The 15,726-nt window shown below is 32.3% G+C and overlaps 1 protein-coding gene and 1 long non-coding RNA gene across 2 annotated transcripts; one reads left to right on the top strand and one right to left on the bottom strand.

The window, feature by feature from the left end:
- Window positions 1–4,106: 4,106 nt before the first annotated feature.
- LOC115725015 (BRASSINOSTEROID INSENSITIVE 1-associated receptor kinase 1) lies at window positions 4,107–11,774 on the top strand. The gene is made up of 11 exons (XM_030654417.2): window positions 4,107–4,623; window positions 4,824–4,956; window positions 5,068–5,139; window positions 6,027–6,170; window positions 6,749–6,820; window positions 6,927–6,998; window positions 7,095–7,171; window positions 7,884–8,012; window positions 8,100–8,441; window positions 9,633–10,027; window positions 11,131–11,774. Exons 1-11 carry the CDS (start codon window positions 4,512–4,514, stop codon window positions 11,443–11,445), a joined length of 1,863 nt encoding a protein of 620 aa, XP_030510277.1. The 5' UTR covers window positions 4,107–4,511; the 3' UTR covers window positions 11,446–11,774.
- Window positions 11,775–12,297: 523 nt separating this feature from the next.
- LOC115725016 (uncharacterized) lies at window positions 12,298–14,820 on the bottom strand. Its single transcript, XR_004013329.2, has 2 exons — window positions 13,839–14,820; window positions 12,298–13,307 (listed from the first exon to the last, which is right to left on the bottom strand). It is a non-coding gene; the product is annotated as an uncharacterized LOC115725016 (long non-coding RNA).
- Window positions 14,821–15,726: the final 906 nt, after the last annotated feature.

Raw genomic sequence — 15,726 nt, forward strand, 5'->3', positions numbered from 1 at the left:
AAGAGACTTTATTAAGTCTAATTAATAAATAAATTAAATGGTACGACGACACCAAAATTTTGCTACTTGTATTTGTGTTTTATCATTTTTTTTATGTTACGGGTCATGTTCATGTCTACTATCTAAAATAAATTTCAAAATTCAACATAACACGAACATGACATGATGACATTAAAATCAACAATTTAGTTTACAACCTGCCAACACATATGCGATTTTGGGGGTTCGACACGACATGAACTTATTCGAGTCGTGTTCGTGTCTGTGATTTTTAATTTCTTCGTGTCACGTGTCGTGTTCGGGTCAGTAACTTTTAGTAAATTTAAGTCCTTAGCATAACACGAACACGACACACCAACACTAATTGCCACTCCAACTGTAAAGCATGACGAGCACAAGAAAGTTCAATCCCAATCCAAATGGCACATGTAACATTATTTACAATGCATGATTGGCTACAGTATGTGCTACTTGATTAGCATCCCTACAAATAAAATTCAAACCAATTACACAATCATGTGTAATATTAATTTATTTTAATATGAATTAAAAAAATGTTTATTAATTTATTTTTGAGTAATTTATGGCGTAACAACTTAAGTTTAACTCTTTATTGTAGATAAATACCTAAGTTTAATTTTTTACGGTAATAATACCTAAGTTACATTTCTAGAACTTTTTCTAGTTACATGTCCATTAAGTGTCAAGTTATTGTACACGTGTTATTTTTTTTTATTGATATATTTAAATTAATTTTTAAATAAAAAATAAATTTAATGATCTAAACTAATTAGGGTCTGCCATGTGGCCATTAACTTAACACTTAATGGCCAGGTACCTAGGGAAGTTCCAGAATTTTAACTTAAGTACGTATTATTATTGTCAAAAATTAAACTTAAGTATTTATTTGCAATCGAAAGTTAAACTTAGATATTTATACCGCAAATTACTCATTTATTTTAATATGAGTTATTTGATTATATACTTATTTAAATATACGTTGATGTATACATATTAATTTATATTTTATTATAAATTATTGTATTTATTAGATTTTTTTTTATGAACCAGAAAGTTGTATTGCTCAAAAACTGATTTTATTATAAAGAAAACAAATCTAAGAAATACATAAAATATAATTTTTAGAAAATAAATTTTAAGAAAAGTCATCAACAAGCTTATTAAAATAAATAATTTTTGAAAGTAACATATTAAAAAAATATCTTTAGAAGAATATATATAAAAAAAAAATACTAATTAAGTAATTTAAGTGTACTAAAAAATAAAATAAAATAACTATTAAATTAGTTTAAAAAAATTAAAAAAAGAAGAAAAAAAAAAGAAGAAGAAGAAGAAGAAAAAGACAATAGTGTAAAGACAAAAAAAGGTGTAAGAATACTATAAGCTAGGTTCCATTATTATTATCATGTCTCCTTAACTTTATTACCATTAGATCAATAATCAAGAGCTAGAAAAGTATCCCTACCATAGGACAAAACCAAGGTCTCCACTATAGACAATATATACATAAATCTTTTAAAACAAAAAAAAAAAAAATAGAAAAAAAAACTTCAAATCTTAGTGTATAGACTTAACAATAAACTTGGATAAGATTTTACTCAATATGTTTTAAAACTTAATTCAAAATTTACTTTTAGAAATATGTAATTTATATAAATTTATAAAAATTAGTGTGGTGTGATTTAAATTGCAATTATTAATATTAAATTAAAAATTGTAAAGTTCAGTGCACCTTGCGGTTTAGCGATAACACAAACTATAAGTTTATAACTACACTGCGAAGAGTTTCAAACCGTATTTTTTATGCAGTGTGATACAGTACAAGAAACTTTTTTAGTGTAGCCAGTTTGATGAACATGCATTAAATATAAACTGTAAAATTGAAGAAAGAAGAAAAACTTGTGCGTAATTTTTTCATTAGTACTTTATTTAAAAATATCAAGATAGTAGGGTTTCTCGTTTTTAAATATTATAGCTAAGGAGGTTATCTTTCTTCTCCGGCAAGGCTACTAGTCTTCCCTGGGTATAGGTGCAGTTTAGTCAGGGTTGTGTTTTGCTATTACGATTCAATTTTTGCTACTGCGATTAGTTTTATCTCTGTGACATAGTTTTGAGTATTTTAGTCTTGTCTTTATGACATAATTTTGAGTGTTTGAGTCTTGTCTGTGTGAGATAATTTTATTTATTTTGTTTCGTTGTTGGTTCTTCTTTGTTCTTCAATGGCTCGCCATGAAATCGTTATTAGTAGTTAGAATAACATGTTAGAAAAATTAATAGTAAACCTAAGATCAATTTGTATATAACATAAAACAAAATAATAATATATAATAATTAGGTATGATACTTGATTGATCTATAACAATTACTACAATTTGATAGTGCAATACTATTAACTAAGGGCCAGTTTGGCACAGCTGTGTTGTGGAAAAAAGCAGCTGTAGCTGTGCTGTGAGGAAAAGCAGCTGTAGCAGAACTGTGAAAAAAAGCTGAGTTGAGTGTTTGGTAAATTATAATTTTTAAAGTGCTGCGACTTCTTAAGATTCTATTATAATAATAATAATATTTTAATCTAATTCATTATAATCACAAATATATATATAAAAAAATATGTTATATAAAGTTTTTATTTTTTATATATTTTTAATTATTTTTTTTTTCTATAGTATAAATTTATATGCATTTGATAAAAATAATTTTTAATATTTTTAAATTATATTTTTATCACTTGTGAAAGATAAAATTGTAATTTATAAGAAACATAAATTGATATTGTTTGTTAATAATAAAAATATAAATATAAAATTTTTTTAAAATAAAATAAAAAATTAGAAATTTAAAAATTATTTATTTTTAAATATTTTTTCATTTTAAAAAATATTTTTATTTTTTATAATATATAATAAATAATTAAATAAATTTTTAGTAAAAATAATTTATTATAAAGTCTTTTAATCAAAACAGCTTTTTCTAAAAGTTGGGTTGTACCAGCTTTAGCTTTTAGCTGTAGCTTCTTCATAAATTTTTCAATAAGCTATTTTTTAACTGTTTACCAAACACTTTTTTGTCACAGCTTTTAGCTTTTCTAAAAGCTGCACCAAACGGGCCCTAAGTCTTCCTCCTTAGATCTCTAAATCTCAGAAGCAGTTTATTTATATCTGATTATTAAAAGTATACAATTATGATGAGATAATATGCATTTATAGAGTTAGGGAGGGGACTTAGCTACATAACTCTAGTTGGACTGGGCTGTTCATTAAAGGCTTCAGTCAACTAGAAAAGTCCACACTTCTGCTTCACCTAGACTTTACACACATATGCTAAGCCAAGTTTTAATAAAACCAATAAAATTTAATGTAAACTCAAATAAAAAATTTAACATAACAAGTTTTTTGCGATTAAAGGAGTTGTTACTAATGCACATACGTATCTTGCATAATAATTGGTACTTAAGGGACGAGGCTGAATGAACTTATTATGACAGTTTCTATTATTACTATTTGAAAAATAAATAAAAGTGAATATAAGTATTCTTAACATTATTTGATGCTGCAATTTTTTTTGTCAATTAATCTAAGACTTATTATTTATTCATTTTTTTAATTCTACAAACTATTATTTTAACAAACTGATGTTAATAACATAATTTATTCAAAAAGAAATCTCAAGATAAAAAAATAAGAAAAAAAATCTCAAGATAGTAACACTACATATTGAACACGTGCGACGCGCTTTAGCACGTGTGAGCGTTTGTTTTTGACCCGGTCCATTACGTAAACACTGACAGTTCTAACTAAAAATAAACACAAATTATTATTTTATTTTACAATATCTATACGTGATAATTGCTTTAAATCTTTACCTTTTTTTTTAACGTTGTACCTTCAAATTATCATCTGTAATTTTTCTTTTACATATATAGATATTAATAAAGAACTTTATATTGTTTGACAAGATTAATCTATAATTAATTAGTTATCATTATGATAAAAATCATTGTTATGATTTTTTTTTTTTTTTTTTAAAATAGTTAAAATCAAAAGTTAAAGTTGCCATATTTGAGTTTGGACCCTTAAATTTGACAAAATAAGACAAAACGACTTTTCTAGTATTTGTTAAAAAAAAAAAAAAATAGGAGAAAATTGTAACAAAGAAAGGTCGAAACTTTGACTAAATTCTGACAACGCAGAGAGAGCGACGACTTCTCCTCCGTCCTCCTTCTCCTTGAGCAGCTTTGAGAAAATTCTACGAAGCTCAAACCTTTATCCATCCATGTAATTTTGGTTAATCGGCATTTTCTCTTTCCAATTTCGTATTCTGTGACTCGAAACGGAAGTGTTAGTAGAAGAATTGAAAATTGAATTGTGAAACGGAGATTTGTTTTTCGGTTTTTACGGAATTCGATTCGGTCAACGAAGCAAAGTGTGTAGCCTGTAGGTGATCGGTTTACGGGATTGGTTGTATGAAGAAGATGTTTATGGAAGTTTGAAGGAATGGAGATGACGGAACGAAGGCGAAGACTCATCTCGGTGGTTTCGGGTTCTGCTTTAATGTGGTTGATTTTGTTGTTTGGTTTGTTCAGAAAAGTGTATGCTAATTCAGAAGGTATGTTACATTATTATTAGTATTTTGTTGATTTTAGTTTTATTTTTTGTGCTGAAATTTTAGTTACAAACTTACGAGGGGATGCTGTTTGGTTTCCTGGAAAATGAAAGAACGATGCGTTTTTTTTTTTTTTTTCATTTGATAATTTTGTGGTAGTATGTGTTAATGTGGTCAAAATTGGGTAATTGTGATCAAAATAGGTGATGCCCTGAATGCGTTGAAGACCAACTTAGTTGATCCCAATAATGTTCTTCAGAGTTGGGATGCCACACTTGTTAATCCCTGCACATGGTTTCATGTTTCCTGTAATAACGACAATAGTGTTACTCGAGTGTAAGCTTTGTTTACTTTGTGACATGGTTCTTTGTAGACTTGACTTTGCTCATATATTCAATTCATATTGAGATGGTGATATTATATTATTCTGTTTTTGAACTCATCCAGTGACCTTGGAAATGCAAATTTAACTGGTACGCTGGTTCCTCAGCTTGGTCAGCTAACGAATCTACAGTACTTGTGAGTCATATTTTTATTTCAGCTGAGTTAAATTCGGTTTAGTTTTGCATGAGGATTTTCAAGTTTTAATGAATTTTTACAATTCTGCTTGTGATTTTACTACTTGTGGCCTGGTCAATTGACTGGTTACTGGTTAGGTGTGTGAACATGTATGTATGAGTGATCTGGCTTTGAATCCCAGTAGATATTTCTAGTTGAAAGTTAAAAAAAAGGGACCACTGACTGTCTTGTCTGTTCATGCAATGGATATGCGCTTGCTGTGTAAAAATATAATACTAGGAGCTCATTGAAATTCTGATCCTGTTTAGGGGAAACAAATTCTCATATCACAAATCACATGCTTTATTAATGAAATTCTATGTCAGGACATTAGTGTTCCTGCAAGAGGAAGCTAGAGAGGAGTTTATATTGTATTCTCGAAGATAGGAAGATTTGATGGGGAGATTAATCAGAAATATTTCACGGAATGTTTGTTTTTAAGAGAGTAAAGGTGCAGGACTTTTACACAATTTTTCTAGAGTCTAATCACATTTGGAAAAGTTTTGATCCATCAAATGTTATAGTTTCAGTATGGTTGCTGCTACAGGAATGCCTTAGGTACAAGAGGTGATATAGAAAAAAAAAAAAAAAGGCCTTTTTGGTCTTTGTCTCTTAGGTGGTGCATTTTATTTAAGCATGGTGGAGAATCAGTGGATCATTTGTTTATGCAGTGCCACATCCCTTTACATATATGGTTAAACTATTAAATGAGGTTTGATTGCAGTGCCACGACATTGTTCTCCATCTTCAATTTAGAGTTGTACCAAATACCACTACATCATGATTCATGTGTCACGATTGGGATACACTCTCAATATTTTCTTCTTGCTTGTCAAATTTGTTGACAGGGAACTTTATAGCAACAATATAAGTGGAAAAATCCCAGAAGAGCTTGGAAATCTGACAAACTTGGTGAGCTTGGATCTTTACTTGAACAAATTAGATGGTGTGATTCCAACCACATTGGGGAAGCTTTCAAAGCTACGTTTCCTGTATGAATACGCATCCTTTACCTACATCTTTTTTTGGTAGCCTTGGAATGATATGACAATATGTTTTGCTCTTGTTTTATATATGCCCTATATCGACTTGAGAAAGGCCGCTTTATGGTTAATGTTTCTATTGCTTGTTTAATAAATTTCGGTTTACTTGCTCTTTTGAAATTTTCTTTTTGATTCATATATTTCTGAATAATGGGTCAATACTCAATAGTGTAGTAAATATGTCTTATGATTTGTCAAATTGTCAATCTTTAACATAGATGAAATTGGCACTGAGTTTTTCCCTAGTTATCTACAATATTCTGGAGCATACCAACAATATGGAAGGTATATATGTATATAAATATAAATATATCAGTGGAGATATACATTGTTGTTTGTTTCTCTTTTTCCTCCATTGAATTGATTGCTATGACAATATTAGTAGTAATATTATGCTCACAATACTATTACTATATAATATTCTTGTTTAAATTTTTTTGTTTCTTTCATTTATAAATTGCGATTAGGATGAATAAGCTTTACTGTGTGTGATTGTAAAGACTAATGTTTTCTGCTCTGTCGAACAGCCGTCTCAACAACAACAGTTTGACAGGGACTATTCCTCGTTCTCTAACAGGTGTTGAGTCACTGCAAGTCTTGTAAGTTTATTTGATGTATTAATAAAACAAAATTAAAGTATATAATTTTCCTTCATATGCATAATGCTAGGATGATAACAGTTTTGTCTTACCTTGTGAGATGCAGGGATCTTTCAAATAACAAGCTGTTTGGAGATATTCCAGTTAATGGTTCTTTTACATTATTTACTCCCATCAGGTTCATTGGAAAAAATTTATTTTGAAATAAGCTTCTGTTAGTTGGTTCTTTGACATAACAAAATTCAGTTCTGACTGCAAAGTTGATCTTTTGCAGTTTTCAAAATAATAAACTAAACCCGCTCCCAGTTTCACCACCTCCTCCGATTTCTCCAGCAGCATCTGGCTCCTCAGGTGAAGTGATATTAGTTGTTTCTTATTGGAAATGGTCCTTCCTTACTTTTCATGCCACGTGAATCTCAATGGAACTATTAAATTTACCATAATGGATTACCCCAATTTCAGGCTCATCAATTGCTAGAGTTTATTTCTTCTTTATTTCTATCTGGTCTTCTGTTTATCTACTTGATAGAAGGGAGGTAGAAGAGAGAGTGCATTGTAGCTTAATTTTTGACTTTAGTGACTTGTGCACTGAATTAGTGATCAAGCACTGCATTAGGGATCGAGACTTGGAGGCTCTTTACCTTTGGATATGGCTTCTTGAGACAGGTTGTGATGTAGGACAAAGGGAAACTTACAGAAGAGAATTACTATAGAAAAAAAGAACACGAAGGCATACAAGAATTTGTGGAAAAGAATGGGGAAAGATGAAGAATTAGTGATAAAATAGAACAAAGTGAGAGCAATCTCAATGATTTATAATCCCATAGGCAGTCTGACTAGTAATGAAAAATGTATTATGATTAGAAACAACAAATCTCAATTCAACTAGGAAATAAACTGTAGGATTTGAAGTGTACGAAGACACTAATAACACAATAAAAAAACATAGAAATAATAAAAACAGTTCTCTAATGATATCTAATCATCCTAGTAATATAAATTTTCATTATCTAATATTTTGCATCATTTAGTTTCTCAACATTTAATCTGGTGAATATTTTAGGTGGTAGTACAACTGGACCTATTGCTGGAGGAGTTGCTGCTGGAGCCGCTCTTCTTTTTGCCGTCCCTGCAATTGCTCTTGCCTGGTATCGGAGAAGGAAACCACAGGATCATTTCTTTGATGTCCCTGGTTGGTGAATTACTAAAAGTTTCATTTTAATTAGTAACCGTTTTTTGTAAATGGTGCATGCCTCTCACTTACCTATAATTTTCACAGCTGAGGAGGATCCAGAGGTCCATCTGGGACAGCTTAAAAGGTTTTCCCTGCGGGAGCTTCAAGTTGCTACTGATAATTTTAGCAATAGACATATTCTAGGCCGAGGAGGATTTGGCAAGGTTTATAAAGGGCGCTTAGCTGATGGCACTCTAGTTGCAGTTAAAAGGCTTAAAGAAGAGCGTACCCAAGGCGGGGAGCTACAGTTTCAAACAGAAGTAGAAATGATCAGCATGGCTGTACACCGTAATCTACTTCGTCTACGTGGATTTTGCATGACACCAACCGAACGGTTGCTTGTGTACCCATACATGGCTAATGGAAGTGTTGCATCTTGTTTAAGAGGTACTTTATTAGCTGTGTATGTACTGTGGCTTAATTTCCGTTTTACTTGTTTAGAAATGCTTTTATCTTCTTTTTTGCAAGCTGTTCAAGTTTCATATTGCCACATGGTTTGTTCAATGCTTTTACGTTGGAAATCTGTGTCAATGGTGGTCACAATACAATTGGAAAGTGCAGCCTGTTCTGAAGTTGTGGCACGAATAAATTGTTTCTGATTATGACATCATGTGTCTGATTGAGAAGACACATATCCTTTTTAAGTGTTTCCTTATACTCCAATGCTGCACCATAGGTATTAGGGAGTGCATGGTTTAGGCAGCTGATAGAGATTCAATTTGTAAGCAACAAAATTAGGTTGTTTGAACACTATCAATATAAAATTCAGTTTACATGAAGCCTATAGGTTCTTATACCAAATTGAGTCAGGAACAACAAAGAAAAAGAAGATAGGAAAAAAGAATGAAGGCATGAATTATTAATAATCTAATAATTCATTAGGTTCTAAAATATTTAACATCCTCAAGTCAATTTGAGGATAGACAATTTCATTTAGGGAGCTGGCAGAGATTAACAAGAGGCACAAGACTATCTGACTATATGATGGAATTGCTAGGCCTGCTATATAAGATTCACTTACACTAGAAGGGGGCCAAGCAAACAACGGGTCAAGGGTACTTGGTCATTTGAGGGCTGAGCTGGTGGTAGTTTGTTAAGGGGTGGTTTGGGTACTGTTTAGGCCATATAGTGCCTTGAGAAGCTATTGTTTGGGTTATGCGAGAATTAGAGTAATCTCTCTAGGGGCCTACGGGCTCTCTTGAGATTGTAATTGGTTCTTTCTTATTTTCAATAATACAATTTTCTAGTGTTTGGCTAGTGTTTTGCTACTGCTTTATTGCTCTACAATTACTGCTACTGTTTTTTGTGGGTATTTACTACTGGATTGAGTTAGTACTTGGGTCTTTTCACTAAAATAACCCTAATCGATAGAATTATATTAAGATCCTACTTATTTAAAGTTATGTATCCCATACTATGTATCTTAGTACATACCAAGGCAATTCAAAGACGATATTAAAATTGCTTTATCGGTATGCTAGCAGCAGGTACAACTTACATGTACAGTATACTGAACTATGGTGTATCATTTTTAACGAAACTACTTTCTCTGATGGAATATATTGTGGATGACTGCAGACCGCCCTGAATCACAGTCCCCACTTGACTGGGATATACGAAAACGCATCTCATTGGGATCTGCAAGGGGCCTTGCCTATTTGCACGATCATTGTGAGCCTAGGATTATTCACCGTGATGTCAAAGCTGCAAACATATTGTTAGATGAGGAATTTGAGGCAGTTGTTGGAGATTTTGGGCTGGCTAAACTCATGGATTATAAAGATACTCATGTTACTACTGCTGTGCGCGGCACCATTGGACATATAGCACCGGAGTATCTCTCAACTGGAAAGTCTTCAGAGAAAACAGATGTTTTTGGATATGGTGTTATGCTTCTTGAACTCATAACTGGACAAAGGGCTTTTGATCTAGCTCGTCTTGCAAATGATGATGATGTCATGTTACTCGATTGGGTATGAACTTGTCATCTTCTTCAAAGCTTTAACACTATTTATGTTATGTTGTTTTCTTCATGGTTAGAATATGGCTTTATTTATAAGTATGATTGTTAGTTTCATTCAATGTTTATAAAAGGTTTATTACAGGAAATAGCTTGAAGGTTAAAACTTTATCTTGCTTGCCAAAGTTTCATTCATGTCATTAAAATCCACAGAATATTTATATCTCAATTTTTGAATCTTAGGTATGCCATTTTAGATTACTAGATTTTTTGGTTTTTCCTGAAAAAAACCTTAGTTTTATAGTGGCATAGTACAACACCTTGCAGGCCTGCATAAAGTACCTTTATTGTAATTTTTCTTTTATTTCTAAAAGTAATATCTATAAATACACACACGCAGTGCATGCACGCACACACGCACACACACATATATATTAGCCAATGCTATAAAAATTTGTATTTCCTTAACTGCGGATGTATTGATAGAAAAATCCAACTTTAGGACTAAATTTATTGGCTGTTATGGGAAGGTGAATTTGGTGTTTGTGGTATCTCACCCTTCTGATCTCAAGGGAAGCTTTATCTTGGCATTGTGTTTTCTTTACTGTTGTATGCGCTTGATGTTTCTTTTCCGTCTTTTCCCTTTGACGGAATAGCGACATTGAGTTCTATAATTTCTATATGCTTCAACTTTACAAAACACTTGTGTCTAACATATAAACCAAAACCGTAATAGGTTTTGATACTATAAGAGTCTGTCTTGTTTTCATAAATGGTTCACGTGAATTGTGTTGAAAATTCCACAGAATCAATCTGATTGGTCAACCAATGTCTATATCATATGGAACATGTCTAAGACCAGTTAACATCAGTTCAATTTTAACATAATGACCACTTGAATCCATATCTTGTGGTTATTAAAACAACTTTTTTTTTTTTTTTTTGTGTATGTACTTTATTACTGCCATCTACATTTAGTTCTGTAGTGAACTTAATGTGACTCCTGTCTACCACATGGAGTTTTGTACAGAGTTCATTATTAACTTCTTTCATGCTTAAAGAAGCTTTTTCAAGTGATCTTTATTTGATTTTCCGAAATCATCTTTGGCATTACAGGTTAAGGGACTCTTGAAAGATCGGAAGTTGGAAACATTGGTGGATGCCGATCTACAAGGAAATTATGTGGATGAGGAGGTGGAGCAGCTAATCCAAGTGGCTCTTCTCTGCACCCAAGGCACAGCGGGTGAACGTCCGAAGATGTCTGAGGTAGTGAGAATGCTCGAAGGGGATGGATTGGCGGAAAGATGGGAGGAATGGCAAAAAGAGGAGATGTTCCGCCAAGACTTCCACCCGTCATACCATCCAAATACTAATTGGATTGTTGACTCTACTTCACACATCCCTCCAGATGAATTGTCTGGTCCCAGATGATACACCCCTTTGATGGTTGTCTATGTATACATGAGAGACCAATTAAAGGTCTGTTTTGTATTTTTGTTAATGTTGTTGTTGTTGTTATTGTAATATTATCATATAGGTTATTGTGTAAATGTTTCACTTTTTGTTTTCTTTTTGATAGCTCATTTAATATTGTTCAATGTCCAGTTTGTATCACACATTGGGGTTGGTGCTCTGTTGTAATTTTCACATAGGCTTTTTTAAGTGATAGTAAGAATTTATTGATGTGCTACGAAACTGAAGCACCCAAGAAATGTCAATTTTATGCTTCTCAATATTAGAAAAAGTTGATCCCTTAAATACTGCTATCTTTTTTCCATTTGAAATGTTGTTCTGTACAAAATCAAGGCTGTGATCACTGGTCTGTGTATCATAGAAATAATATCATTTTTTTTTTCAATGTTTCTACTGCTAATTAGATCCATTACTATTTAAAGTAAAAGTTCATTAGTCATGTTCTATAATTTGGGAACTTATCAAAGTTTCCAATTAAAATCACTAAGCATATTTATTTGGTACTATTAGTATGATCAAGACCTCTTGATAATTGCTAGCCTTTTCGGTTTAGTTTAGTGTGACTTGGATTATTTATGTTAATAATTTCATTCTAATGAGATATCGTAAGATAGTTAATTAATTCTCATTTTTTTTTTGAAGCAAAGGAAAAACAAATTTTATTAAAAGACAACCACCAAACTACAAACAAACTGCTCACAAGTTGCAAGGAGGACCCCTTACATAGTGTTTAACTTGTTCATAACTTCTTTTTCTCTGTTAGTCATATGTCTAAAATGACAAGCCTGAACTCAGATTTTAACAACTAGCTTTACCTGGACATTAATTGACATAACATAAAAATATTTGTCATTACAAATAGAGTTATTGAAATAAGTTAAAACAACTTTCTTTAACTATTTTTGTTTACATTGTAATAGAATTCTGTTTGCTTTCTTAATTTTTTGTTATGTGTATTGGTTGAAATAACATAACGTGTTCATTCAATAAAGTTTGAGCTTTGATTTATGCTAAAATTCTCTCTAAATTTTTCTCTTTTCTAAAATTCATACTCTGAATCTCTACATGGTATCATATTCTCTCTAAATTCACACTCTGAATCTCTACATGGTATCATATTCTCTTGACTTACATTGTTAATGGAATTTTCTTCCACCGATCCGACCAAAGCTCCGTCCACTCAAGCAGTTCTTCTTTAGGCTACTGCAACAATGTCGATTCCATTGAACTCAACCTGAAATCTGTTCCCCAGCTCTCTTACCTCTACTTTAACGGTCAAGCTTGATCGCACTAATTTCTTGTCATAGAAATCGCAGGTGGTTCCCACCGTAATCAGTCATGATCTTGATGAGATCTTGCTGATCAGAATTCCTCCACCGTCCACCTTGGTCAATGGAAAACACCCTGCCTACAATCAATGGAAGCGCAAGGATCAACTCTTACTATCTTGGATTGCGTTCTTCCATGACTGAGGGTGTTCTTTCCTCAGTTGCTAGCTTTCCCACCTCGCACTCTATTTGACGCGCTCTCGAACAGAGGTTCTCCAGCCAGTCAAAGGCTCAACTTCTTAAATTTAAAGGTCATGGTGTGGTGGAGAGGGGACAAGTGCAATATGTATATGAACATAGACCCGGACCTCCCAAATCCAACTCCTAACCCTAACCCCGGCTACAGACCCAGACCCTGAATCTAGACCCGGACCATGGACCCTGAGCCTAGCTCGAGCCCAGACCTTAGACTTAGATCATGCATGTCGTAGTCACGAACCCAGACCCTGGTGCTGGACCTCGACCTACTTTCTCTAACCTCAATTCTTATTCCTTAAATAAAAATAAAAAAAAATAAAAAAAACAAAAGTAGGTTAGAGAATACATCTTTATTTTTTACTTTTAAATTAAAACATGTTATAAAACACTTTTTTATTTTTAATTTTGTAATAAAAAAATAAAATTGTTACAACAATAACAATAATAATAAATATTATACACTAATAATATCTACTATCATCTTACAAAGTTTTCTTGTAAGATTCTGCTGTTGGTACATTTTAATGATAGCATTTCTTGTTATATTTATGTTATATTAGTATATATAACATGGCACCAGCTTTCTCCACAAATTTTCAAATTCCTACTGCAATCTATACGAGAAAACTAACCATATAATATTAAATGATCGAGAAAGGTACGTGAGAGAGAAGAAGAGGTAAGAATTCTGTTTCAAATTTAATTCAATTTGTTACTATATATTGGAGCTGATCAGAACTGGCAGTATTTTCATCAGCATAAGAACTGGACTGAAATTTAGTTGTGAAAATAATAAGTAAAAATCTGAAATTATGTAACAGTTACCAGCTTTGTGATGGTAGAAGAAACTGTCTCCTTCTACTCATTTATTGCACTTTTGGCTCTATTCTAGCTTCTTCCTTTTTATCATGAATTTTGTTCAGTCTTCCTATTTTGACCATTCTTCCATTTCTTCCCACGTGCCCTAGCTAGCTTCTTGCTTTTCTTGCTTCTACAGTACTTACATATAATATTATATATACATGTGTATAAAGGAAGGGATATTATACTATATATAAATGTTCAAAGTGGTTTACTTGAGGAAGCATCTTGAGCTATATATAAGGCGTCTAATGTACTTCCAAAGCTTTCAGATGGGACCACACTATGGCTAATGAGAGCCTGCAAAGGGAAAAAAAAACTACAGTTGGATGTGGAAGCACTGTAATGAGTTTGAGTTGATCAGACTTCTCTGGCAAAAGGGCCCTTAGCTGGTGGAACTATAATGAAGGGATGACATGACCAGCAGGCTTGCAGTCCAAGACGATCAAAGCTAAAGAATGAGGTAAACGATTAACTGGCTAGGGTATAGGATATATGTCTGTGGAGCTGCTAATTGGTTGAATTAAGAGGCTGCCGAGTAAGTACTTTTCCATTTATTTTTCTATAGAGGCTTTAGGCCGAGCATGTTTTAATCTTGTTTCATCGTGCAACTTAATCTGAAGATGGCTTACACTTATTCTCGAGCTAAATTTGCCACTCTAAAAGTCATAACAACCAACAAGGCACTGAAGTCAACATTGGAGGATGCAAAAAAAAAGAGGTGGAAGAGAAGACTTTTCAGCTGGGCAAAGCAAATAACAATATTTCCTAAGAGAAGCTCGTTAAGGACTTTAAATTTAACTCGAAAGTACTTACCAATAGTGTAACGCCCTAATCTATAAGGACGCCATGTGTGTGATTTTATGAACTAGTTTAATACTAATAAATTAATTAATTATTAAAAACCGTGATAATATTAAAAACTTGACCAAAATAAAACACTAAAAACAAACATTATAACGGCATAAAAAGTGTGTTCCAGGGATCCCTGTTATAAAAAATTTTGCTAAAGAAATATATACGACAACCATTTAAACACAAAATCAAAGTACACAGTAGATACAACCAGCCCAAAACAACTCCTGGCAACTCGGTGCAGGCCAGTGAGGTCAATATGTACATTGCTGGAGAAGACTGTCACCTCATGGTTGATCTAACTTTTATTTGTCTTTACCTGCACCACATAGCACCCGTGAGTCACAAGGACTCAGCAAGAAAAGTAATAATAATAATCGTATAATTTATTATTCGAATATTGTCATTTATACACAATAAGAATCAAACCATCACACATTGTTCATAAGATGAAATCCAAATTACTACTGGCATCTGCCACGAATAAACATCAGTTTAGAAACCATTATACCAATAATAGAATTCATTTTTATTTAATCATATAAATTATATATATATATATATTACCTCATAAAGTAACCATCTTCATAACATCACGTTGCCTAATCAGGCAAGTCGATGCTTAAATAGGATAATCATGTATTGTGTAGAAAATAGTGAATCGAATTATCTATATATTTCATAGAATAGTACATATTTATATACAAAGCTAGGAGACTAGGAAATAGGAAACTACCAACAAAATAGGAAACTACTAAATACAAGTTACCCTAATTCTTTTACACCTAATATACAGCTAATTCTCTAACACTCCCCCTCAAGCTGGAGCATAGATGTTAATCATGCCCAGCTTGTTACAAAGATAGTCAATCCGCACCCCATTCAAAGCTTTTGTAAAAATATCTCCTAGTTGTTCTCCGGTTTTCACATATCCTGTGGAGATCAGACCTTGTTGAATTTTCTCACGAACAAAATGACAATCGATCTCAATGTGCTT

This window comes from Cannabis sativa, chromosome 6, assembly GCF_029168945.1.
Source record: "Cannabis sativa cultivar Pink pepper isolate KNU-18-1 chromosome 6, ASM2916894v1, whole genome shotgun sequence".
Taxonomy (NCBI): domain Eukaryota; kingdom Viridiplantae; phylum Streptophyta; class Magnoliopsida; order Rosales; family Cannabaceae; genus Cannabis; species Cannabis sativa.